A 24,899-nucleotide genomic window follows, 5' to 3' on the forward strand; every position below is an offset into this window, starting at 1 on the left:
TGGAGGTTCGTTGCTAGGTTTTATACCAATCTCATCAACCAGACTAGAGACTCCAGATTTCTGCGGAGCCCCATGGAGAAGAGCAGGAAAAAACCCCTCGTATGTGGGGATAAGATTTAGTTGATCCAAGCTTCATTGCAACAATAATCGTGAGATTGTTTCTCTTCCTACGGAGTACCATGGCGCATGTTTTCTTCTCACGGTGAGGATTTGGGGTTCATCGGATAATACGGCACGGTCTCTTTTCGGAGGTGCCATGTCGACAGTGGATATCGCGGGTCCCCCAAGCTCCGCAATCGTCATAGCTCGCGAGTCAAGAGAATGCAAAAATCTCGCAGCGATAAGGCTCGGAGTAACTGCAATAGGCAATCCTTATCGCCAAGCGATGAGGCTCATGCACGGCATTGGACGACAGCGGGTCCGGTAGAGACGTGCTGCCCCTGGTCGGGAACGGCAAAAACGGCACTTTCGAGATGCTAGTATCTTGTTAACGAGAGGTGTTTACGGGAGATTGCGGAGCCTGGTGGGATCATTTACATCGTCTAGAACGTTTTTAATCGACGCTGGCTAAAAGATTAAGCTTCAAATAGTCTTCGGAGTTCAGATTTGGAGAGATGCAGGTCGGAAAGCTTACTGACAGACTGTCCCGGGCTTGGGCGATTCGAATCGTTCTAGAAAATTTCTAGGGGAGAAGCATTGTCGATCTTTTGTCCCGTGGCGCTCTCGGCCGATCCGTTGTCTGGTATTTGAGCGCTTATGTAAGATCAACAAATGACGTCTTTCAATCGAGGAAAACAATCTGATTTCGCGCTCTGAATGTAGTAAAGAGTATGTAATAGAGCGACGAGAGAGTAATCGGGGAACTTGATATCTCTGACCAATTACAATAACATCATTTATAAAATTGTGGAAAAAGGACCCTTTACCTCCACGGGGAATCTCAAACTAAAAGTAAATACTCCGTTATGGATATTTCTAATCTACCCCATATCACTTGCTCAACAAAAAATCTGCTATCCTTCGTTGATCCACAGTAGCGAGATGTCTCCAGTTTAGATGACTCGGGAAATCTGGAGCCGGCCCGCTCAACGTTACATATGCTCAACGGCATTACTTTATAAGAACGGCACCAGATCCGGTTTTGTTCATGAGATGTGATGAGCTTGGACCTTTGATGTGACCGCGAGATTCGCGTGTTACATATCGGTGCGATAGCCCACATCACGAGATGAGGCTGGATGCAGATGTGGTGTTTTTGTACGACCGAGAGTATCGCCTATACACATCCGAGTCGCTTCATTGATAACAGCGTTGACTTTGCATGAATTGAGGATGTTCTTCGGTGGCATTTGTGGATGTGAGTAATACGATGATGATGAAATTCGGACATAGTATGGTATCTCCGTGTATTGGTGAATAGGTCCCATAGCTTTTACAAGTGAGTGCTGACATGAGTCGGGAACTGAGACGATTCGAATATAGCTTCGATGATGTTGACAATGGCTTCTAAAGATGTTAAGCTGATATGTAAAATCGACAGCATGCGGGGACCAAGAGCGTGAAATCTGGATTTATCGTTGCGAATAAGCATAGATAATCTCAAACAAACCCCAGACAAACCTTTTAGAGCAGCGCAAGGTCATAAAACAGAATTGATTAAGACGAGCTGGAAAATGACATCTGCTAGCATCTCCTACCCTGAAGCATAGCCAGAAACCGATGCTATTTCAATCCTTATCCTTTATCCTTATCTTATCGCCCTCGAACTTCAAGTTTCTTATCATTATCAATTGTGTCGTCTTATCGATTAGATAGTTGAGATGTGGCGCTCACTTGTGCCAAGCCACAATGCCAATACCCAATTGTTCGACAGCCTGGATCAACTTGCCAACATGACCACCCAAAGACATGAGAACGGTGTCTGAAGTTGATAACGATTACAATGACTATCATGAAGATTCTAATCAATAGAAAGAGAGCAGTGAGCATTCGAGACATGTCAGGAGACCGGAAAGGTCGAACAGTGCAGAGCAATCGTCGGTGTCCGCGGACCTTTACACAATGGCCTATTGACGACTCGTTCAAGAGCACTGGAAACGCTAGTCGCACAGATACTCTGGAAGCCTAATAAGAATCATGCACGGTTTCTTCTTTATCGGACTGTCCGATCTTCGCATACTAGAACAGTTGTGAACTGGAGTGAATCCAATAGACCCCAATTACGATAAACAATAATAAGAAAAGCAAGAGGAAATTATACATATACCGTTTTTCCACAACGGCATGATATAAAAGCAGTTCAAAGAATTGGCAGCTGATAGATGGGCAGGAAGTTGACAGTGCCCGCGGGTAGCGAAGCTCCGTGCCCGCGGACCTCCTCGTTCCACAGGAAAATACTGGCTATGCTTCTTTAGACTTAAGCAATCCATCCCAAGAGCCAGTGGGAACAGAATAAATTCCATTTTCTAACACCATTTTATTAGCTCTTTGTTTCCCGAGGCGCCGAGGCATCTAGTATTAAAGTTTGCGGGGTAGCGCCAGAATCTCTAAAGGTTTACCTGTCCTAAGCAATCGCAGGTCAATCAAAGTCAATCACGCTCCGATCCAAGATTCATGAAACTTAACCCTCTCTTGATCTAGTCACATCAACGCGCCTGTCATAATGCCATCTTTATCAGCCTCAATAGTCACCCTTCTCATAAAATGGTTCCGCGCAAACAAGGCCGCTCAGGAAGATGAAGAGGCGACGCGTCAGGCCATTCAAACCACCTACACCCGACCGCAAGACCATCGCCCTCCCAGCAGTCTCGGCTCTAACATCACCATTCATCGCGTCGATGTACAGGAATGGCATTTATACAAGATATCCACAACAAATTCTCAGACAAAGAGTCAGCAGCGGAAGGCTCTTCTTTACATTCACGGCGGATCGTTCTATAAGGAGATATATCCCCAGCATTGGAAACTCGCCGCACAGATTGCTAGTGAGACTGATCTGGATGTCTTGATACCAATTTATCCGCTTGTCCCGAGACCAGTGGCTACAGCACAGAAGCTTGCCGATGGGCTGGTCGATATTTGTCGCTTATCGAAGCAGCCTATCGTGAGCATCGCGGGAGATTCAGCAGGCGGCACACTCGCTCTATCAACGACTCTTCATCTCCGAGACACAGCGCCTGAACTTTTCGCAAAAATACGCTCGTTGATTTTAATAGCGCCTCTTCTCGACTGTGCAGTCGATCATCCCGAAGCCCTCCGTCTCGCCAAGATAGATTTCTGGCTAGGAGTAACAGGTCTTCGCATCTCAGGCAAGATGTTTGCAGGAGATTTGCCGATCAAACATCCCCTCGTCAGCCCGCTATACGGCGACATGGATAAACTTCCACCGTTGTTGATGTTTGGTGGACTGAGGGATTTGCTCTGTGCTGATGCCAGACGGTTAAAGTCAAAGTTGCTGGGCAAAGACGTGGATGAGGCTCTGGCGGGGAGTGTAGAGACGGATCGGCTTGTGTATGTCGAGAAGGAGGGGATGCTTCATGTCTGGCCTTTACTCCCGCATAGTGAGGGTGCAGAGGGACGAAAGATGATTAGTGCCTTTGTGAATAAGCATTTAGAGCGATAGATCTCTACCGAGTGGCCAAGTTTTCAGTGGCCAAGCCCATTGAATGTTATGAAGTCACATCCGAAAGTCCTTTTGGTAAAAGCCCATAAGCCGCAAGGTTTGTCAGCCGGTTTTCGTAAGCATCTTGCATCTGAACCAATTAGATCTTCTGCAGCCCACCAATTTTTAAGCATATCAATTTCATTTATCGATCCTACAGGATTGTCAGCGAATAGTTGCAGTGATCAAGACCCACCTCCCCAAAGGAGCATCCGGAGCTTGAAAACCATAGAGATGGGGTTATGTCATTGCCTGCAAAGCTATGCAGTGAGATGATATGTTAAATTCGATATAAAAAGGGGAATGATGTATGGCTATCAGATTCACCACTTGGTTCATTAATTGCTTTATTGTTTGTTGAGATATCGGTGAAGATGCGCTTCTTTCAACTCGCCCTCGCCTCGTTGGCCTCCGCCGTTGCAGCGACTTCATCCTTCGATACTTGGGCTCACGGCCGAGTTGCACTACAAGACGTGAGCATTCACTTCCGCTACGCCGGCTCAGGACCGCCCCTTCTTCTCGTCCACGGAAATCCCCAGCACAGTCTCACATGGCAATTCATTGGCCCCATCCTCGCTCAGAACTACACCGTTATCACCCCCGACAACCGAGGTGCTGGTGATTCGAGCGTTCCACCCGATGGAAACTACACAGCCGCCGCATCGGCAGAAGATCTCAAAGGCGTCTTGGATTTCTTGAACATCACCTCTGCGTATGTGTTTGCGCATGATAAAGGTGTCGGGATGGCAACGGCACTGGCGATCAAGTATCCAGATCTTGTCAAGAGACTTGCGCTAGCGGAGTATGTTCTTCCCGGCTTCACCTACGAACAATCATCCAACCCAGCGCCGTTCTGGGATCTTTATCAGAACTGGCAGTTGGCTTTCTTCCAAGTCCCTGATCTCGCCGAGTTTCTCATGTCAGGCAAAGAAAAGCAATTCTTGCAGTGGTATTTCTATCATGGAAGTTACTCTGGCGTTGAGAGTTTTAGCGAAGAGACAGTCAACAGATACACGAGCAGTATCTCGAAGCCAGGATTTCTGAGAGCTATGCTCGGACCGTTCTCAAGTTCGACTGTTTATCAAGATGGAAATTTCTTCAAGGCTGCGCTGAACAAGAGCAGATTGAGCGTGCCGCTGCTTGGCATGGGTGGAGAGGCGAGTTTGGGATTGAAGTCGGTTCTCAAACAAACATTTGAACCTGTTTCATCTGAACTTGAGATTGACGTCATTCCAAAGGCTGGGCACTGGGTTGGTGAGTTTTCATACTGACACTGATAAAGGATCTAGCTAATTGTTATGCAGCGGATGAGAACCCTCGATGGACTGCGAAGAGAGTAGCTAAGTTCTTTGGTGAAGACGATGATAGCCTGTCAAAGGTTGACTTGGGTTACTTGGATGAGTTGGTTACACTGGACGTCGGGTTTTATGGCACGAGGAGGAACTTTGCGCTGGGCACTCAGTAAGCAATCTGGGCTGTGCGGATGGTCATGAAAACCGTTGGCACCAGCATAGGTTTAGTGGTTCATGGACAAGCCACAATGATTCCGTACGTTTGAATGAAGCCGATACGCGAATAGGGAATTAGAGTCACAGAATCACAGTCGGCATAAATACATTGTATGTAAATACTCTCAAAATAGATACAAGAATGTTGCACCTGGCAACTCCTACACTCAATCTCATATACACTCCATCACAACCAGCCCAAGCTTACTTCTTGACAGCACATCCAATGCGCTTGGAGTCAATAGCAATGTCGTCAAACCAGAAAGTGTTGACAGCACCGCTATAAGACTCCCAGCCAAAGTAAACACCCTGAACCTTGGGCTTAGGCTTGCTCCTGGCCCAGCCATTGGCATAAGAGCTGGGAGCCTCGGGCTTGTAGACAAGACCCAGCACGGGGTTGTCGTTGAGCCAAGTGGCGATGGTACCGTCGGGGGAGAGGTGGTACTCGAGGCACTGCCAGGTGTTGGCGGGGATGCTCTTGGAGGCAGCGATGCCGTCGGGGGAAAGGTCGGGAAGAGTGGCGTCGTCGGATTCGTGGTTGTACATCATGATCTTGCTCTGGCCACCGATGCGGAGATGCTTGCCCTTGCCCTGCGCGGCGTCAGGCATAGTGATAAAGGTGACGTGCGAGTCATCAAAAGCCTTGGCAGTCTTCCTATAGTCACAAAAGTTGATCAGTAGCTATTCTCTTGGCATGTTCAGCTCGTAACTTACATCCAAGTTCGGACGTAGACGTGACCCTCGGGAACAGCATCAGTTCCAAAGAACTTGTGTCCGCAGAAACCATTGGGTCCACCAGTGACCTTGATAGAGTTCTTTCCACTATGCGCAGTAGTCTTGTCAAGCTCGACACTACCGCCCTGATCGCAATCAGGCGCATAAGTCGGCCAAGCGACCTTATCCCAACCACTCTCAAAATCCTCAGCGACCTGGCCGAGGGCGAGGGGCAGCACAGAGAGTGCAGCAAGAGCAACTTGACGAAGCATGATGAAAAAAGGATACGAGAATTGAAGTATAGACTGAAAGAAGTGAAGTGAAGAGCCAAGATGCCAAGAACGAAGGGACGATGCGAGATCTATATATGAGCTGAGCTGAACGTGAGAGACGGACGATATTAGGGACTGAAGCCTGAAACAGGGCGGTTCTCTCGCTTGAGGTTGTCATTGGCCGTGCAGGGGGTGTTGCGGTTAGTTCGGAATCGAGAGCCCGCAATTTCCTTGTCGGGCCATGAGGTGAAACCTGAGACGAGCATGACGGGAATTCTTCCGTGGAAGGGGTGTGAAACAATCTATTTATCCGTCTTTTGACTGGATGACTTTTATGGGTTAATCGGTATTATACATATTTAATCATATCGCTTCATGCATTTTTCGGACCAAGATGACCGTCGAGCCGATGGTATGTAGTATAGGAAGTGGGTTGACGTAACATACAGAACATCACTACCAAGATTGGGCTAAGTAGTTGACTAAAGAGATTCGGATGAAGCCGCGAGATACTCAAAATGGAAAGGAAAGTTTTCTGTTCGGAAGTTGTCTTGCTCTATTTACTACAAACATCTAGCGCCTATAGGCAAACTTGCTACCTGACTATAGAACCCTCCGGCAGGTTATAGTTTGCCTAAATAGAACAGAAAGCTATCCAACTTGTGTTCTTTGCCTTTGCACCAGGGCTCAGGCTTCTCCCAGCCCCTCACCTCATGGTACTGTCACAGAAATTCATTCACTTACGTTCATACACAGAAGAGTGCCAAAGTACTCAAACACGATGGTTTCTGGCACCATACATCCGGATAACCCCTCTGAGAGGGTTAGGTAGCATGGCCCTGATCGATGAAATCACCATTGCCATCGCAGTAGCAAGCCCTTGACAGCAGTAGCGTGTACAGTCCGGAACGAGCTCTCGCCACGAACCGCCTCTACTCATTTGCCCCATCGGTGTCGTAGACATGGCGGCGCTTGATTTTGCCGTTGCATCGGTAGTTGACTGTACAGTTCTCCATCTCGTCGCTCTTACTCGTGTGACATCCATTCACGACGCTTGCTTTAGTTAGCATTACCAAGAGCTTGCGCTACGGCGTAGTTAGCGATGATAAGTCGTTTGCTCTCACCGTTGGTCTGTGTTTGGCCGTTATACATGTTTTAGGGAACAAATGTGACATTGGTGTTGTCCTGTTTGCATGGAAGTGGCGATGTTGTTAAGTGCGGCTTGAGTATATCACAGAGGGTATACGGTGTAGAGTTCAGTCTGAGTTTGGCATTGGATTAGAAGTTTATACATATGGACGAAAGGAGCTGTCTCTGTTCTCGAGACTCTGTTCGTGTCAACTAATTCGTCGTCGATTCAATGTTCAGAGACCATATCTTATGTTCGAGCGAATTCCAAAACGCGTGGCCTTGTGTCCACATCCCAAGGATACCTCATATTGCAGGCTAACGATGAACAGATGATGATAACCAGATGGGTAATTGATTTGATTTGCCGAGCGTACGTAGAAAATTTTCTCCTTGTTGGAACCCGAGAAAATCTGGCAATGTCATCCATGCCATGGCCTTCTCAACCAATTTTGCCGTTCTCTTACAACGCGAACGCCAAGGTCAGGACATGAACAAAAGAAAACAGCCATCACATGCAGATGAAAAAGCTCGGATGGAACTTGTTTGATGCAAAGCTAATGGTCGCTTCATACCGTGCCGCCCTAAGTTAGAACAAAGAATGTTTGCTACCAGGGCTTAACGTTGCATCCCCCCCGAGTCAAGACGCTAAAATTGATTGCCCTCGGGGCACCCGACTGGTTTTCTTTGTCAGTCGGCATGGCATGGATAAAATGTCCATTTCTGGCATAATGGTTCAATGTACCGTGATTCCATCTGTCACTTCGGAGCTTATGCCAACTGCTAAATGGTGGCGTATCTCGCTCTCAAAGAGCTTTTGAGGTGACCGAATTGGCTGCATTGACTTTGTTCGCGTTGTTTCTGTGGTTCCTGGCTAGCTGAAGACATTCAATCCATCTGTGCCCTGTAGGATTTAACCACAGCCTGCGTTATTCTTTGGCTGAACTTGCCCACTATGCTGGCCTTTCGCCGCTACTAAGCTTTGATGGGAGAAAGAACAGTGTCGGTACAACAAAACCCGATTTCGATGGCAACAAAGTATGACTTTGAATTGAGCTGTATGAGAACTGGCGTAATTTACTCACAGACTTAGCAACCGAGGACAAAGACTTAATCATGGCTATGCTACGCTCTAGAATTTAATAGAGTCAATTCATTAACGGCGGGAAACTCGGGTCAGACAGTAGACTCCTCAAAGTGAAAACCAACAAATCTCTATTGCCTCTGATTTTTTCTATAGCTGCTGACAAAAAGCACCCGAACATCGAAATACCCAACACTGACTCAAAATTGTAGCCCAAATACTGACCATACAAAGTCCGATCCTCTGTCAGATCAGATTGGAGAAGAACGCCAAGAATAGAAGTCGTATACTTGGCCTGTTACTTCCATCATTGAATGCACTCACTGCGAGTACTTGGCTCATTGGCTATGACAGCAGGTCGATGAACATGGTCACGAGTTTTATCAAAACAATCGGTGTAGGTGTAGTAGTCCACAGTACAGTGTTCTTTCTTATCACTTCTACTTTTGTGCCAGCCATTCACGACTATCGCCGAATAAGTCCCGACAGGAGCTTTTGCTACTGTCAGTCGGGCTATTTCGGCTCGTTTGGCTAGACCATCTGTCTGTGCCATGTACATGTCGGATGGGTCAAACAAGACATCGTCAACGTGCATTTTGTTAAGACAGCGGTGATTTTGTGGAGTGCGATTTGAGTTGGTCAAAGGTATGTCAGATAGGATTCAGAATTGGCACAGATGAGAGACTCAATGTGGAGTTGGGACTTGATCCATTCGTTCTCTTCTTCAAGATTTATAGGTATTGAGGCAAACACATGACTGAGTTGTTCTTCATGAACTGGTCCCGTTGTTCATTGTTCGTAGCTATGTTTGGAGAACACATCTTGTGTGCTAGACCGAACTACGAACAAGACATCCTTTGATCGTTTCCAACGGGCAGTTGAACAACTGTACACAAGGTCTGGCTCTGTTTGAAACCGCACCGTTTTGCAGGATAGTCAGTGGGCCTACCAACCTTGATGCTCTTCCAAGAGAAGGTATCAAAGCCATGAGTAAACAAAGAAAAGCTGAGATTACGTGCCGTCCAAGCTTAGTACTGTTCCTCTCAACCCATAATCAATCTTGGCTGCCACATCTTGGCGCCGAAAGGCCAAGACAAAGAGTGTTTGATGTCGAGGCATATTGTCACGGCGCGGACCATGTCCTGTGATCTCATCCACCATGTTAACTAGTAAAATAAGAAATCGAACTCGGCGAGTCCGATAGACTGAGCCTGCCAGCTCGCCGCAGCGTCAATTGGGCTCTCATTGTACACAGACCGAGTCTGTGGCAGAGACATGAGGTCCAAGACTGGTTGATCGTGAAGTAATTCCCTGCTTTTGCGGCATTAGTTCAAACGCTAACACACCGTTGGTGGGGGCGCAAGTGGGTTAAAACTCACTTGCAACACGATGAGCACTTTGTTGGGCCAACGCAGGTCAGGATATGCCTTTCCTCTTTATTCGATTTTGATGAGGTGACGCTAATGATTCTCGAAGCTTACTGTTGCCCGGTACAAGGCCGACGGTACTCCCGACGTTCATTGTCCGTGATGAGTTTCAGAAATTCATAAACCCTTCATTTCCGCTTATCAAATGTTCAATTGCATCTCACAGAACTCCGTCCGAACTCTCACAAGACACGTCACCATGGAAGGAACAAGCGTCTCTCCTCCACCAACCCCAACAGCCCCTTTCGAAGAGAGGCTGGAGAACTGCGTATCACCTGGCGAGGATCCTGAGGCTTACCGACCAGGAGGCTATCACCCGGTCAACCTAGGAGATGTTCTCAACGAAGGCCAGTACAAGATTATTCGAAAACTTGGAGAAGGGTATTTCTCCATTGTCTGGCTTGCCCATGACCTGATGTAAGTTAATCCTCGGGACAACACTGAGCCACGTACTTACACCATTCATAGGAACTCTTGCTACGTAGCACTGAAGATTCTGGTCTCAGATGAGGCAGAAAAATCCCAGGAGTTGCAAATCTTGCGTCACCTTACCCAGGTTGCTCCTTTGACAGCACCCCAGCGAATCACGCAGCTTCTCGCCGAGTTTGAACATAAAGGTCCCAACGGCACACACAAATGCCTTGTTTTTGAGCCCATGGGACCATCCGTCAATCAAATGCTTCTGGAGCTTGCCGACAGGGAAAAGAAATTTCCGAGTGAGATGAAGTATCCGGTCCAAATGGCGAAGCGTATTCTCAGGGATTCACTGGAAGGGCTAGCATTTCTTCATAAGCATGGTATCGCCCATGCAGACTTTCAACCGGGAAATATGCTGTTCTCGCTCAACAACATCAATTCCTGTGACGAAGCGACCCTACGTCAGAAGGAAACGCCGAACGAGCGCTATCGTATCAAGAGAATTGATGGCAAGAAAGACAGATGGGCACCCGAATATCTGTGGACTGCAGAGCCGCTAACGGACTACACGAGTATTGACGAAAGCCTCAAAATTAAACTAGCTGACATGGGCGGCGGTAAGTACATTTTCCCTCTTCAGATGAATTTAGGCAAACAGTTGATAGCATACTTCCTCAACGACCCTCCAACGGACTCCATAGTTCCATGTGCCCTTCGCGCCCCAGAGCTAGTCCTCAAAGGAGAAATCGACAAGACCCAGGATATCTGGAGCTTCGGGTGTCTCGTTTTCGAATTGTTCGCCGGAAGGCCTCTCTTCTACGTCTTTGGTGGCTCAACCGAGGACGATCCTTCCTTGCTAGATGACGAATATCTTCTTGAGATCGTGGATAGGCTTGGTCCACTTCCCGATGAGCTTTACAGCCACTGGAAGACCTCTTCGCGCTATTACACCCAGGATGGGACTAAGTACAATTGTATGATTGGTGGTGTCCCCGAGGGTAGGGAGCCGCTTATGCTAAAACAATGTTCCATGGAACAAGCCTTCCACAGGAAGAGTCCCGAAATGACAGAGGAGGAGGCACAGGAGGTGAAGAAACTTATCCGATGGATTCTTCAGTACGATCCGGCCAAGAGACCCTCAGCTGAGGAGATCCTCCGTCATTCATGGTTTGCGGAAGATTCAACTGAGCAGGCTGAGTAAGATTGGTACTGGTGGTAGTTTGTGGGAACAGAAGTTTGGAAATAGGAAAGGGAAGAAAGGTAAGTATTCTAGATTGGAACATTCGCGCAGTAGGTACCTGGAATTATTGATTTATGTTTTGATTTGCCAGCTATATGACTCTACTCGCCACCACAACTTCAACTCAGCGTGAAGCAGCTTGGCCTCTTAGTTCTTGGGCTTCTTGAAAGCATCCTTGGTAAGCTTAACAACAAAAGCACCACGCTCAATAGTGTTGATGAAGATGTATCCCGACTTGAAGTAAGCATAAGAAGACCAAGTTCCAACAAAAGCAACGCTGCCACCACCGGGAAGAGCATCATCCTCGGGGTAGATGTCGAACCAAGCGGCTTCGTAAACACCAGCACCGGTGGGGTCTTGAGGAATGGAGCGGCCATCGAGGACGCGGAGACCAGCGCCATAGTGGGACTGGTAGATGTAGTTGTTGATGACGTACTGGTTGTGGTCGATGGATTTGGTGGGGTGCTTGAAAACACCGGTCTGCTTGGGATTTTCAAGATCACGGATGTCCCAGATGAAAGTCACGGGGTAACCGTCAGAACCAGGACCCTTACCATCACGCTCGTCGAGTTCGTCGTCCAAGACGAGGAATTCTTGGTTTTGAGTGTCGAGAACCCAACCTTGATGAGTGTAAGAAGCACCCTCGTAAGAGATCTTGGAGATGATGTTGGTGACATTAGCCTTGTCGGTGACATCGTAGATGGTCAGAGTATCCTCGTTATATCCGTAGCAGATATCACGGCCCTGGTAGCGCTTATCAGGACCACGATAAACAAGACACTGCGCATCGTGAACATATCCATCGCCCTTGGCGCATCCAAGAGACTCCGGGTTAGAAGGATCAGTAAGATCAAAGAAGTTAAGTCCAGAGAGACAATTGGGGTCAGTGCGTGGCTGAGCACCAACAGCAACACCGTACTTCAACTCCTCATTGACAACAACATTGTGAGCCCGACCAACAGGCAACAAAGCAGAGAAGTGGCTGGTGAGATCATTCTTTGCGTCAAAGACAACAGGGCTCTTGGGGTTGATCTTGAGAAGCTTCTTCATGTCGAAGATCTGAATACCGTGGCCGACGGCTTCGGATCCGATGATGACGTAGTTCTTGTACGTGCGGATCTCGCGCCACTGGGAGGGGACAGAGTACTCGGGCAGACGACCGAGATAGACGAGCTGTCCCTTCTTGGTGATTTCTGCGAACGCAGTGCCGTCGTACTGACCGATAGCGACAAACTCACGGCCGGTATCGGATGTCCATCCCCACGAGGACGAGCCTCGACCGCCAGTGCTACCAAGCGCAGCGTGGCTCAAGAACGAGTAAAGATCAGCCTAGAGGTTCGTCAGCCAGTGTAACTAGTTGTTGTACAAGGGGTGTTACTAACGTTGTGGCAGGCAAAGGTGTTGTTGGCATCACCCTTGATAGCCTCTGCGTAACCGTCGATACACTTTGTGTAGCCGAGCTTGGGATACTGCTCGCTGGCGAAAGCACCAGCGGCCTCTTGCTTCGCCCAGACAGCCTCCTTGCTGGCCATGAGCTTGTTGTGCACCTCGCCTGAGTCGTATAGCCTAGCGGCCTTCTCCTCATTGACCTTTACCTCTTTGGCGGCGACGTAGGAGGTGATAGCGGCGAGGGCGCTGAGGAGGAGAGTGGACTTGACCATCATGAAAGATTGGGGATGATAGTTGGGGATGGAGTAAAAGGAGCAACATGTTGGGCGAGGAAAGGTGCCTTTTATGTATGAACTGGCGGTACTTCTATTTGGGGAAGCGGTGTTGGAATCTTTGTAGATCACGTATACCGGCAATCCTACCATAAGCGATCACAGCCGGAGGGTCAATGCACATTCGCGCCTCGCGATCTCCCCATCACCAATCACATTCTCCCCAGCGTCGCACCGAAACCATTATCTCAACTTGGCGATAGTGACGGCATTCGTTGTCCACCCCAGATCTGGAAGGTGTCTACCGCACACCCGCTCCGTTATCAGAACCTATGATCACCTCCACAGGCACCACCAAGGTTCTCCATTGCAACCTAAGAAAGTACCAAGCACGAATCGTGTCTTGCAAAAGTTCTAACACACTGAATCTTATTGGATACAAGGTATATCTTTCGCAATGCTTGGCGGGGGGTAGGCCAGTCCTAGTTCGGCAGGTAAGTTAAGCTTATTGGATAGACTTCTTTTCTCGGACATAGAGCCGATGGTGCTTTTTTTAATCTTATCGTGAAGGTTAAGGACGCAATGTGACCTTGGAGCGGGCTTGGCTGGGGATGATTGGAGGAATTGTTTTGGGACTAAAATGATAGGGGATTAATGCCGCCGATCACATATTCAAGCTTGTTTTTTGCTCCGTGTTTATCTATGCTTAAGTCGCTGTTTTTGTGACTATTATGTGCTGGCTTTTGCATTGGATACTAGCATGTGAGGGACCCCTGATGGTCTCCATACGAGGGAATAACATTAAATGAGTCCCGAGTACATAGAATCGTCACTTTGTAGAGCGCAACATTTATATTTCCAAATCAATTTATTCTTTGTGCATCATTACTAACTCGGTCTCGATCTGACTCGACCATCTTGCCAGTGGACTTGGCCGCCTTGGATAGCGTTGCCCCATACAGCGACACACTGTGCTGGCCACCCTGCACCAATCTTGGCGTCGATCACTGTCCGGTGTCTTTCGACAAGAATGGTTGCGCAGAGTGGCTGGTGAGCAAAGGAACATGCCATCAGCTGGTGTTTTAAATGTAAGATGTCCAACTAGCTATCAAAGAAAAAGTCCAAGCGTTTGTTGCCTTGGTCGCTGGTATTGTTGAGGTAATTCGCCTTTTCATGAGCTGTCATGCTGTCCCACTTACTCCTCTTGGACTTATTGCGGTACGTGTAATAACCCTTTGCAAATGCATATGCAAAGATAGTTCCCACAGTAATACCAATCAGGTTCTTGTTTCCACGATGATAAAGCGGTTTATCATCTTCTCGATAAATGTTGGACGATGCAATGCCTGACAATTGGATGGTGATATTGTACAAGGCCGCACTGATAGCTCGTGTTCGGACTGAGCCGGATAGTCTGGAGCACCAACCAACTTGAGCTGCATGGACTGAGGGTTGGCCGATGATCAAGAATGCAACAGCGTATTGAGCCCAATGCGATAAATTCTGGACCGATGTATACTCGACGATGAGCAATGGGAGGACCCAGAGCTGGGTGAGTAGACCAAATAACGCGATTTGGTGGAACTTCTCTGTGAGAAAAGTGATCCAAAGCATGTTGACAGCAGCAAATACTGTAGCAGGAATCGCCAAGAGCGTAGTGTTGAAAGTGCTAAAACCCAGGGCTCGAAGCGACAATGTCAGGTAGGTTTTTGGCGGCGCAGTCGGAATCTCAAACAATATGCCAATAGCGTACACAGGCCAGAGGTCATAATCTTTAAGACTCTTCCAAAGCATTCCCAACGTAATCGGTTCGCGGTTGTGCATACCGCTCTTGGACGGATCATCGCGAAGAACACGATTGACTATGATCTTCTCCTCGCGCTCGGTAAAGTAGCCACCAGGATTCCACCACGTCTTGGTCTGCGTTGGTCCAGGCACGAGGAAGAGAAAACTCAGAACACCAACCACCAAGCTGACCAAAGCTTCCAAAAGGAACAACCAACGCCAGCCTTCTCTCCCTGCGACACCGCGCATGTGTAGGATACCGTAGGCCATGAACGAAGCAACAACACCAGACATGGAGTCCACAAACCAGAAAAGCGCAAGACGAATAGGCATCTCGGTCTTTTTATAAAAGTACGAGAGGTACAGAATCGAGTCTGGGATGAAACCGCCCATGAACAATCCGATGAAGAAACGACACGCAAAGAATCCCGCACGGTTATGCATGAAGAACTGTCCGCCCGAGGCTAAACTCCAGAGGATGATCTGAACAGGGATCCAGCGATCAGGACCAAGACGCTTGCCGATCATCTGCGACGGAATCTCCGCGACCAGAAAACCAATACGATACATGTTCTGCGCGTTATTAAAGTCATTGGTGTTGAGGTTTAGATCGTCGAGTAAATTATCAGCAGCTGCGTTGCCGAGATTTCCGCGATCAATGTTTAGACCAAAGAACATGACGAGGATCCAGATAAAGATCTTGAGGTCTGTTTTGCGACGGACGGCGTATTCTTCGCGGTATGTCCATCTTTCGTTGGGGTCGAAGCGATGGAAGTTTTCGTACTCTGGAGGGGGTTGGTAGAATTGGGAGAGGTGCGGATCGTCGAAGACGCTGCGCTCTGTGGCGATGGCGTCGAGATCGGCGGGTTTGGTGCGATGGGTTAGGGCTTCCCAGATGCCGATGTTTCGGCTTGTGTCTTGGGGCTCTACAAGATCTGTAGGTTCATCTTTGGGAGAGGAGATCTCAAAGGATGGCGCCTTTGCGTCAATGTCTTGATGACTGGGGTGAGCCATTCTGGGCAATGAAAAGCCCGATGTTCCTCAGTAATTGAGGGCCAAGGACTTGTAGAAATGAGTTTGGTGATGAATTACTTTCTAGAGCGACTGTTATCCCTCTTATATGTAAACCCTTTGATAATCTGACTTATACCCAGCGTAGGAGGCCATCTTCAACGTGCTGACGAGTGCATATGGTGTGACCAGCCGATGGCCCAGTTTCAGAGATAACCATCAATTCAAGCGTACTTCCCTGTTCCTCTCGGCACCGATGATCCGAGAAGCCATCACGACATTATGGGGATAAATGGGGATTGACCAGCTACCCCCAACACCTATTACCGTATGCGGGATGCCACCCGGAGCTATGTACCGATCTACCATGAAACGGAATGTTCATATACAAAGGGTGGGGGTCTTATTGGGGGTTCATACGGTCAGTCGGGCTGACAAGCGATATGCCGTTGCGGTGCGGCTTTTCTAAGTGCATGAGCCAATGTGCATGGGGCAATGACACATTCTGTGCACTTCGATATCGCGTGTGAGCAGTTGAGGGGGTGAAATCACGAATCGTTCATGGTGAATGCTGATATGCAATAAGCTCTACGTGGTTGTCACAGGCGAAGACAATGCATCTACTCCTTTGGATGTTTGCAACCGTTCCAAAAGCAAAACAAAGCCTTATGGCGGCTAATTGACATACTGCTAATTAATTTGGCATACATCAAATTAATCGAAATCCTTTTTTAAGCTCTTGAAGGACACTAGATATTCTAATGATCAATCTCTAGTACCCGCTATACCAAATGGCAGATTCTTATACTTTGCAACCCCCTTCGTCTCAGGATGCTCAACATCAAGATCCCACTTATCAGGAACTTCCAGCCCAGCATCAAGATGATGCTTATTCAACAGCACAGAAACTCCATCACGATAAAGCCAAGGATCATTCGTCCTGCGCTGCCAGTCCTCAAGCCTATCCCTCAACTCCTCCAGAACCTCTTTATACTCAGGGTCTTTAGCGAGATTCGTAACCTCCTGTGGGTCAAGTTCCAAATCATACAGCTCTTCAGCCGGGCGGAAGAAGTAATCTTTCAATTTCCTCTGGCCAATCTTTTTGGGACTGTCTTCTGAGTTGCGAATGTCATCCCATGTTAATGAGCCGTAGATGTCGTTTGCGAATGGAAAGTCCAGTCTCCATGCGATGTTGCGATGGTATTTGTAGCGCCGCGTGCGGATGAAGCGGGTGGGCCAGTAGTTTGTTGACTCGTGGAAGGTGTGTGAGCCAAAAACATGGTCCCAAGCCTCAAGATCCGTTTGCTCGTTCAGAATCTCAAGAAACGAGCGACCTGATAGTTGCTTCTTGGGCTCCTCAGCGGCCTGGCCAAGTGTCCAGTCCAGTATCGTTGGTAGAATGTCCACATACGACACCAGGTTTGTGTTCACAGAAGCTTTGAGATCTGGGTGCCGTATGATAAGCGGAAGCTGAACACCTGCGTCGTATAAAGTTGTCTTTGAGTTCATAAACGGAGGCCCGTTGTCGCTCATGAAGATGACCAACGTACTCGAGGCAAGACCCGCATTCTGAAGCTCATCGAGGATAAAGCCAATGCCCTGATCTAAGCGACCTATGGCTTCCAGATACTCCGCAAGCTCGTGTCTGGCTCCAGGAGTATCGGACAAGAATTCAGGAACAACCATATCTTCAGAGCGGTACTTGACGCTTTGTACACGCTCATCAACAGGCTCATCATTCCCAAAGCCACCGCGCGTCCGATCACGATGCGGATCATGATATCCAACCGTCAAAACAAACGGCCTCCCATCATCCTTCCCCACTGCAAAGAACTCCTTCGCCTTTTGCGAAGACCACCAAACATCTCTCGTCAAACTCTCAGCTTTCCACTCCCAAGGATACACAGCCTCAGGCCCAACGTGAATCTTACCAATGATCCCAGTCCTCACACCGTTCTTGGCTAAGATGGCTGGACCGGACTGGATGTGATCAAAGGTCATGAAATGATGCTTTCCACTGTTGAGGCCGTATTGGCCGTTTTGGTGGGTATGTAGCCCGGTGTAGATGGTAGAGCGACTTCCACTACATGAAGCGGTGCTTGCGAAGGCTCTGTCGAAGCGTACACCTTGGGAAGCGAGGTTGTCGATGTTGGGGGTTTTTGCATTGGGATGGCCGTAGCAGCCTAGTTGTTTGCCTAGGTCGTCTGCGACAAGCAGGAGGACGTTGTTTGCCGTCATGTTGACAAGAGTAGATGAATAGCTGAGCAATGGTTTATGATGCTAGAATGTAAATGAGAATTGGAGGTAACAAGATTATGATCTTGTCTTTTTGCTCTTGTCTTTGCTTAGGGTTTGGGCACTGAGGTGCATGCCAGTGTCAACGGCCGATGGCGTGACGAACAAGACAATGTCGCCATCCAGCAAGAATTATATATCCCAACATCCCACGCAATCAAACAATAGACAATGTGTAACCGATATGATGGCGGTGCCGAATATCCGTGCTTATCATTCTCACATCGTGAAACTACTCAGAATTGAGCCTCAACCATGTCGATCAGACGTGTAAACAACCTAGTGCCTAACTGTCAGATTGGTTCATCCGCGGCATCTGAAAAAGCGCACCAATAAGAACACATAAAGGCGATTGTGACATCCGCGCTATTTCTGGATATAGCATGGGTCTGAACGGCCGAGGTGTAGGGGTTCGGATCCGACTGTCAGGAACTCCCAAAGGTATGAGTCTCGACAAGGAGGATTTAGCAGATGTACTGGTACATGCAGGGAATCTCTGGGTTTCTAGGACTTGATAGAGTAAAGCTTAGAATAATCGTGACATCCTCTAGTCTCGGAAAGGAGCGATGGCCCGAGATGGTATCAGCTGTGTGTAGGTTTCAACATTGCGAGATGTGATGGTAAGAGAGAAGTGACTTCCTCTGTAGACCTTGCTCTGTAAGTCTGACCGGAATAACGGCAAAGATATTTTTGGTCTAAGGAGAAAGGTAAGATGAAGACCATATGTCGTGCTCATGATTGGTATTAGTGATGGCTTCTGAACCAGCGCGCGTAGGTATCGAATCGGGCATCGGTTCTTGGAATGAGTATATATATTAGACCAGACTTTGGAGGTCAAAGGAATTTGAACATCAATATAAGATTTTTCCAAGATGAAGCTCGTTCTCTTCTCAGGCTTATTCTCAGCCTTCCTAGCAACCGCCCAGCTCACCGGCCCCGTCGGCCCCCTCACAGCCCTCTCCCAAAAGACCCACGAGTGCAACATCCTCAACTACGGCGCCATCAACGACAACTCCACTGACGCAGCCGACGCTATCGAGAAGACCTTCAAGACCTGCGTCCTTCCAAACGCTGGAAGCCGTCTAATCATCCCTGATGGGCAGTACCTGATCAAGCGCTCAGTCGTGCTTTCAAACGGCACAAACTGGGCGTTGCAGCTTGACGGGCTGATTACTTTAGCGTATGGTGGGAACTGGACTGTTGACCGTAAGTTGGTATTGCAGGGCTTTGCGGGTGTTGAGCTGCTGAACGCGACTATCAATGGTGAAGGCGATGGGCAGTTCTTGCAGAATGGACTTACTATTATAAATCGTGCGTATACCCTAATTAGCTCATTTGCCGCTACTAACTAAGGTGTAGCCGTCGACTTTGAGTTTTATTCGCAAAATGGGAAGGGTGCTATCCAGGGACAAGGATACATCTACAGAAACCTGGCAAAGTAAGTCACTCCCAAGGAACAGTAATCCTTGAGAAATGCTCATCTTCAATTCAGCACTTTCCGTCCCCGTCTTGTCAGAATAATTTCCCCGATCAACACTTCTGTCCACGACCTTATTCTCGTCGACAGTCCCAAGTTTCACATCGTCTTTGACTTTGCTGAGAACCTCGAGGTATATCACCTCACTATCCGAGGAGCCAACCTAGGTTCTTATGACGGTGTTGACGTGGTTGGCACAAACTATTGGATCCACGACATTGAGGTACGAACTCTTCCGCCAAAACTCCTTGATCATGTACTTATTATATCAGGTTACAAACCGAGACGAATGCGTGTCGGTCAAGAGCCCCTCTAACCATGCTCTTATCGAGAACTTGGTCTGTAACCAAGCTGGGTCCGGTATCTCGATCGGAAGTCTTAACGTCTCTGCATCTATCGCTAATATCGTAAGTAAACCATAGCTATAAGACCTGACGGCATTGACTAAACCTTTCTAGCATGCACGAAACATCAATATCATCCAGGGAAACAACATTGCGTTCATCAAGACTTACCCAGGCGGGTCTGGCTACGTCACCAACATCACCTTTGAGAATTTCCGCTCCAAGGCGTCGCTTTATGGCTTGGATATCAACCAGTATTGGCAGAACACGTTTGAACCTGATACAGGAGCTGTTACTTTGAGTAACCTTGTCTTCAAGAATTTTTCAGGTAAGAGCAAAGTTGTAACAAGACTGCAAAGACTAACCGTCGTGTCCCAGGATCTGTCGCTGATGGTTCTAAGAGACCTCCTCTTTTCCTGGTGGCCAATGATCTATCATTCGCCACCAACGTCACGGTCGAAGACTTTAGTATCTGGACTGAATCAGGAACCTCAGTCGCGAACAAGATTAGCAACATCTTTGGCCATGGCGATAATTCCTATGGACAGGCGAATGGAATCAAGTCGCTTTCTTCTGGTCAAACACCGACCGCATACACCAGCACGTACACTGTCACAGCTACGCCTACTAGCTGGACAACTCCATCGTTTCCTACGTGGGCTGCGGCAAGCACTGGTTATGGAAGTAAGTTACTTGATGAGTTTTAACTGTGTATGCGCTGACTATCTATTCTAGCTGATGTACCCATTCCGGTCTATACGCCAGCTGCTCTGTGGAAGCCGAGCGGCGACTATGATAAGCATTACTGGGGTAGTTTTTGAGGTGCCGGCATTGTCAGTAGCCTGCCACTAGAACGCCAGTAAAAGGCTCGGTACGAGATTGAGTATCTGGAGATATGGATAAAGGTCTTGTATAATCTGTGATTAAGGTATATGATAATAGCCTAGTAAATATACCTAAACCCTGCGCGTTGGGTTCCCGTGGTACCAGCCATGTGGACCTTTCCATCCTCGGGAGCCACGACGTTCGCTTCAGCCTCTGCCTTGTCCAACTTCTTGTTCTCCCACTTATGAACATATCGCAGCAACAGAGCGAGAAGAGCGACTACAACACAGATCGCGGCATTGGCGCTACCCCCTGGGGTGTATTGGGGACCGTCTTTGCTGGGATACATGTATGATCCGTAAATACTCGCTGTGTTACCGATCATGTTGCAGATGGCGATGACGGCTGATCGTTTGACTAGAGGACGGGGGAAAGAGTTCGCGACCCATGATACAATAATTTGATCTGTAAAGTGTCAGTTGACGATTCCATAACAGCCTGGATTGTTGAACTTACAAGAAGCGACAGAGCCCATGGGCATGAGAAACATGGCAAAGAAGCGAGCTCCAACAACAGTTGTACCAGCTGCAATTGCGTTTCCGATAGCTGCTACGAGCATGAGACAGATGATATGAAGCGATCTATCATTCGTCTTGGCAGAGCTCAACGTGACGCATACAGAGAGGAGGAAAGTCGCGAACTGAAGGTCAGTCAGTAAATCTTACTATAACTCAAAGAATAATATCTCGACTTACCCAAGCTGGCGCAGTGAGCCACAGAGTCGTAATCTTTCCATAACCAAGGGTTCCGACAATGGTTGGGAAGAAATATTGGAATGTCTGGGAAACCAAGCTGACGTGCTGAAGAAGCACGAACAGGTAGAGGCGATAATCGCGTACAGCCATCTTGACACCGTCCCAGATTGTCTTTTCGCCGTATGCGTCGACTTCGTTGATATCTTGTGCTAGGCGCCATGCAGCAAATGCGCGCTCTTCTTGGGTTAGCCATTTGGTGGTGTGAGGGTAATTAGGTAGAGCGACTGAGGCGATGAAGGAGAATCCGATGGCGGCTACGCCCTCCTGTTAATTATTAGCCTTGTACCATCGTCAAGATTGAACTCACGATGATGAATAGCCATCTCCATCCTGCAATGCCATGCGCTCCCTCAAGATCTCCCAAAATCGCCGCACCGAGAACACCGCCAAACATATTCGCCAACGCATTTCCAGAATAAAGCCACGCAATGCGTCGCGTAAGTTCAGCTCTCGTATACCACGAACTCATCAAAAACACCGCCCCCGGAAAAAAGGGTGCTTCAACAAAGCCCAGAAAGAATCGAATTACAATTAAATGGGTGAAGCTATCAGAAGCAGCATTACACGTCGACACCACGCCCCAGAGACAGCAAGACGCGCTAAGGTAAAGCGACGGCCGAAGCTTCGTAAGGATGAGATTGGAGGGGAGTTGCATGAGCAGATATCCCACGAAGAAAATCGACGTGGCGAGGTTGAAGTCTGTGCCTGACATGCCGAGATCTTCCTCGAGGGATCCTTGTCTTGCTTGTGCGAGATTCGATCGATCGAGAAAGTTGAGGAGATACATGACCACGAGAGTCGGCATTAGTCGCATGTCGACTTTTCGGAGGAGTTTCCTGTCAAAGTCTTTGCGCCATTCTTCGGTTTGGGCATTAAAGTCCCACGACTCGAGATTTTGCTCACGACCTGTATCGCCTTCGTCCATCTGGACGGATGCCTTGCCTGTGTCCATTATAGCGTCAAGAATATTAGGTGGCGAAAGATGAGCTTAGAAGACAGAGTGAGTTGGGGACCAAGAATTCAGCTACGATGACGGTATATAAAGCCCCCGGCACAAAGCTCGGCAAAGGAATACACCGAATCTTCATCATTATTGGTAACAGATCAGCGAGGAATGCGACATCACCGATGGGTTGACCAACGAGAAACAAGGCGATTGCTTCGAGTCGATCGATCATCCCCCGCAATTGACGAGACTACCCCGCAGCTGAGTTGGGTTGTTTCTGGGGTAAAATGGGCACAGGCAAGGTCTATGACTCGGGGGTGTCACGATGACCCGCTCATTGTGGGGAGGACAATGCGTTTTCGTAAGTGCTGTTTGATGGGTGTTGTACAGATTGGGAACCAGGGTAGTATTAGGCTGCATCTACGGAGATAAGGTCACGGAGTTGGATGCTTTTGCATGTTCTCTTATCTTGATGCTCCAGTTCGATACAGGTCAGATATCTTAGAACGAGACAGATCTTAGGATGCCGATTGAAGAGGCAAAGATAATGCAGACTTGTAAATACTGTGACCCGGCAGCGAGCATTACTGGCATACGGCTAGTATCCAGGCCTCCGCCTCGACAAACTTTCGTTCAGACAAGGACTCTCGGAGCCAGAAGTAGCTATCGAGACAATCTCAACCGCATGCCGAGGTACTTTTGTAATGTAGCTTCCGAGATTTCCTATCTTGAAACGCGAGTTGGGGTTTGAATGCAACGGTAAACGATGCAGGTATTTCCGTGGAACCAATCAAGTGGATCGTCAACATTAGGCAAAATGGATGTTGACGTGTGATCGGCCGTGAGGAGAGCAAGCGAGCATGCATATCGGACAAAAGACCGATGCTCCGCAGATGCTGTCACCTGATCTGATATACAGACAAGACGAGCCCAAACCTTCTTAGAGGACAACGATGAAGGACTCTAGTTTGACCCAGGCGATAAGAAAATTGCATAATGCACCCACATTGGAGAGCAACTGCGATTGATTCAATAATAACGCTTTTCCGTTAGTGGAGCTTTACTAGATTCTTTCAGCAGCGAGAAAGAGAACTAATCCTTGAACTTTTCTCTATAGACTGGATTGGTAAATGCAAGTAGACAGTATACCAGAGGCCATGGTACCTGGCTAGTTTTGCGGTACTGAGGCGATTGGGGCTCCGAGAAGGACCTTTTTGTCCCATAAGTCAGAAGACCTAGTGAACCGTAAAATGTAAACGTTCTTGCCAATAACTGCCCGGTGTGAAAGATGCATCAGTTCAATAACTTCACTTTTCATCTCAAACAGCCCTCGTTTCCATGATCCGTGTGGTTGGTTGATGTACCCTCCCAAGGTCTTATGTATAATTTCTCGAGTTCCGATGAAATAGTTTCGGTGACTGGGGCGATTGCGACGGATTTCACCGACGCAGGACTCATACTTGTCGCTTCTAAAAGGGAAAAGAGTGTATATCTCTCTTTTCAACCTTATCTTGGCTTCTTGTTCGTCCCCCCCAGCCACGCTGTATGGTATTTGGTCAAGCATTTCACAGATATCTTGATAGAATGAATCATCTTCACCGCCCTGAGTCAGAACCCGCAGTCTGATTCGGGAGGCGTTTTCGATCCATTCCGAGGTTAATAAGAGCAAGCTATCCCTCCTTGTCCGAAGCTTTCGAAGGCAGCTGATAAGTCTTGTGACGCGTTCGTTGAGCGATGCTTCGGGTGATGGTAGGAGAAACTGCGTATCCGATGTGCCATGCTCCTCCAGCGCCGTAAAATAACAAGCCATAAGAGTGCTAGGTTCCATGTTATTTTCCCCATCTCCCTCAGGGAGAAGGCTGAAAAGGCTGCTTTGTAGCATTCAATTCAGTTTCCACGCCGGGTGTGAAATGAGCGTGTAGCTGGCCATTCACAGTATCCCAAGCCAGCATACCAAAGCCGAATCGATATGAGTTGGGCTCCTCCAGGCCAGGGCGGATCCTAATAATCCTCTCACCTTGAGGAGTAGGCTGTGGTAATATAGAATAGAGGTTGATTACGTGACATAGCGTTGATCCATCGATCTCCATCTCGACACCGCCGTTCTGTGTGCTTATATACCCATCTGTCGACGGCCTCCACCCAACAACATTCATTCCCGGTCGTATTCCAAGACTGTGGAGGAAATAGGCCCAGCAGGCCGACCCTGGTGGGAGGCCCTGAGGTGCTTGGCCTCGACTCAAATAGTTATTGCTGCCCCAAGAGAGCCGAAATATTCGACGCTCCTCT

At 48.2% G+C, this 24,899-nt stretch overlaps 9 protein-coding genes across 9 annotated transcripts; 4 read left to right on the plus strand and 5 right to left on the minus strand.

Moving 5' to 3' along the window:
- Window positions 1-2,662: 2,662 nt before the first annotated feature.
- FTJAE_10807 (alpha beta-hydrolase) lies at window positions 2,663-3,622 on the plus strand (the record flags this gene model as incomplete). Its single annotated transcript, XM_037343685.1, has 1 exon — window positions 2,663-3,622. One exon carries the CDS (start codon window positions 2,663-2,665, stop codon window positions 3,620-3,622), a length of 960 nt encoding a protein of 319 aa, XP_037202105.1.
- A 413-nt stretch (window positions 3,623-4,035) lies between these two features.
- Window positions 4,036-5,126, plus strand: FTJAE_10808 (haloacetate dehalogenase H-1; the record flags this gene model as incomplete). The annotated part of the gene is made up of 2 exons (XM_037343686.1): window positions 4,036-4,915; window positions 4,966-5,126. 2 exons carry the CDS (start codon window positions 4,036-4,038, stop codon window positions 5,124-5,126), a joined length of 1,041 nt encoding a protein of 346 aa, XP_037202106.1.
- A 247-nt stretch (window positions 5,127-5,373) lies between these two features.
- On the minus strand, window positions 5,374-6,155 carry FTJAE_10809 (carbohydrate-binding module family 1; the record flags this gene model as incomplete). The annotated part of the gene is made up of 2 exons (XM_037343687.1): window positions 5,374-5,824; window positions 5,884-6,155. 2 exons carry the CDS (start codon window positions 6,153-6,155, stop codon window positions 5,374-5,376), a joined length of 723 nt encoding a protein of 240 aa, XP_037202107.1.
- Window positions 6,156-9,993: 3,838 nt separating this feature from the next.
- Window positions 9,994-11,412, plus strand: FTJAE_10810 (cmgc srpk kinase; the record flags this gene model as incomplete). Its single annotated transcript, XM_037343689.1, has 3 exons — window positions 9,994-10,211; window positions 10,263-10,828; window positions 10,877-11,412. 3 exons carry the CDS (start codon window positions 9,994-9,996, stop codon window positions 11,410-11,412), a joined length of 1,320 nt encoding a protein of 439 aa, XP_037202108.1.
- Window positions 11,413-11,598: 186 nt separating this feature from the next.
- FTJAE_10811 (uncharacterized protein) lies at window positions 11,599-13,112 on the minus strand (the record flags this gene model as incomplete). The annotated part of the gene is made up of 2 exons (XM_037343690.1): window positions 11,599-12,780; window positions 12,834-13,112. The coding sequence occupies 2 exons, from the start codon at window positions 13,110-13,112 to the stop codon at window positions 11,599-11,601; spliced, it is 1,461 nt and encodes a 486-aa protein (XP_037202109.1).
- A 1,101-nt stretch (window positions 13,113-14,213) lies between these two features.
- On the minus strand, window positions 14,214-15,911 carry FTJAE_10812 (nicotinamide mononucleotide permease; the record flags this gene model as incomplete). The annotated part of the gene is made up of 1 exon (XM_037343691.1): window positions 14,214-15,911. The coding sequence occupies one exon, from the start codon at window positions 15,909-15,911 to the stop codon at window positions 14,214-14,216; it is 1,698 nt and encodes a 565-aa protein (XP_037202110.1).
- A 762-nt stretch (window positions 15,912-16,673) lies between these two features.
- Window positions 16,674-18,146, minus strand: FTJAE_10813 (n-sulfoglucosamine sulfohydrolase precursor; the record flags this gene model as incomplete). The annotated part of the gene is made up of 1 exon (XM_037343692.1): window positions 16,674-18,146. The coding sequence occupies one exon, from the start codon at window positions 18,144-18,146 to the stop codon at window positions 16,674-16,676; it is 1,473 nt and encodes a 490-aa protein (XP_037202111.1).
- A 929-nt stretch (window positions 18,147-19,075) lies between these two features.
- Window positions 19,076-20,845, plus strand: FTJAE_10814 (murein transglycosylase; the record flags this gene model as incomplete). Its single annotated transcript, XM_037343693.1, has 7 exons — window positions 19,076-19,514; window positions 19,563-19,641; window positions 19,696-19,903; window positions 19,953-20,087; window positions 20,139-20,352; window positions 20,403-20,708; window positions 20,760-20,845. 7 exons carry the CDS (start codon window positions 19,076-19,078, stop codon window positions 20,843-20,845), a joined length of 1,467 nt encoding a protein of 488 aa, XP_037202112.1.
- A 122-nt stretch (window positions 20,846-20,967) lies between these two features.
- Window positions 20,968-22,616, minus strand: FTJAE_10815 (uncharacterized protein; the record flags this gene model as incomplete). Its single annotated transcript, XM_037343694.1, has 4 exons — window positions 20,968-21,314; window positions 21,366-21,549; window positions 21,605-21,928; window positions 21,972-22,616. 4 exons carry the CDS (start codon window positions 22,614-22,616, stop codon window positions 20,968-20,970), a joined length of 1,500 nt encoding a protein of 499 aa, XP_037202113.1.
- Window positions 22,617-24,899: the final 2,283 nt, after the last annotated feature.

Source organism: Fusarium tjaetaba (genome assembly GCF_013396195.1).
Source record: "Fusarium tjaetaba strain NRRL 66243 chromosome Unknown NRRL66243_c0000255, whole genome shotgun sequence".
Lineage (NCBI taxonomy): Eukaryota > Fungi > Ascomycota > Sordariomycetes > Hypocreales > Nectriaceae > Fusarium > Fusarium tjaetaba.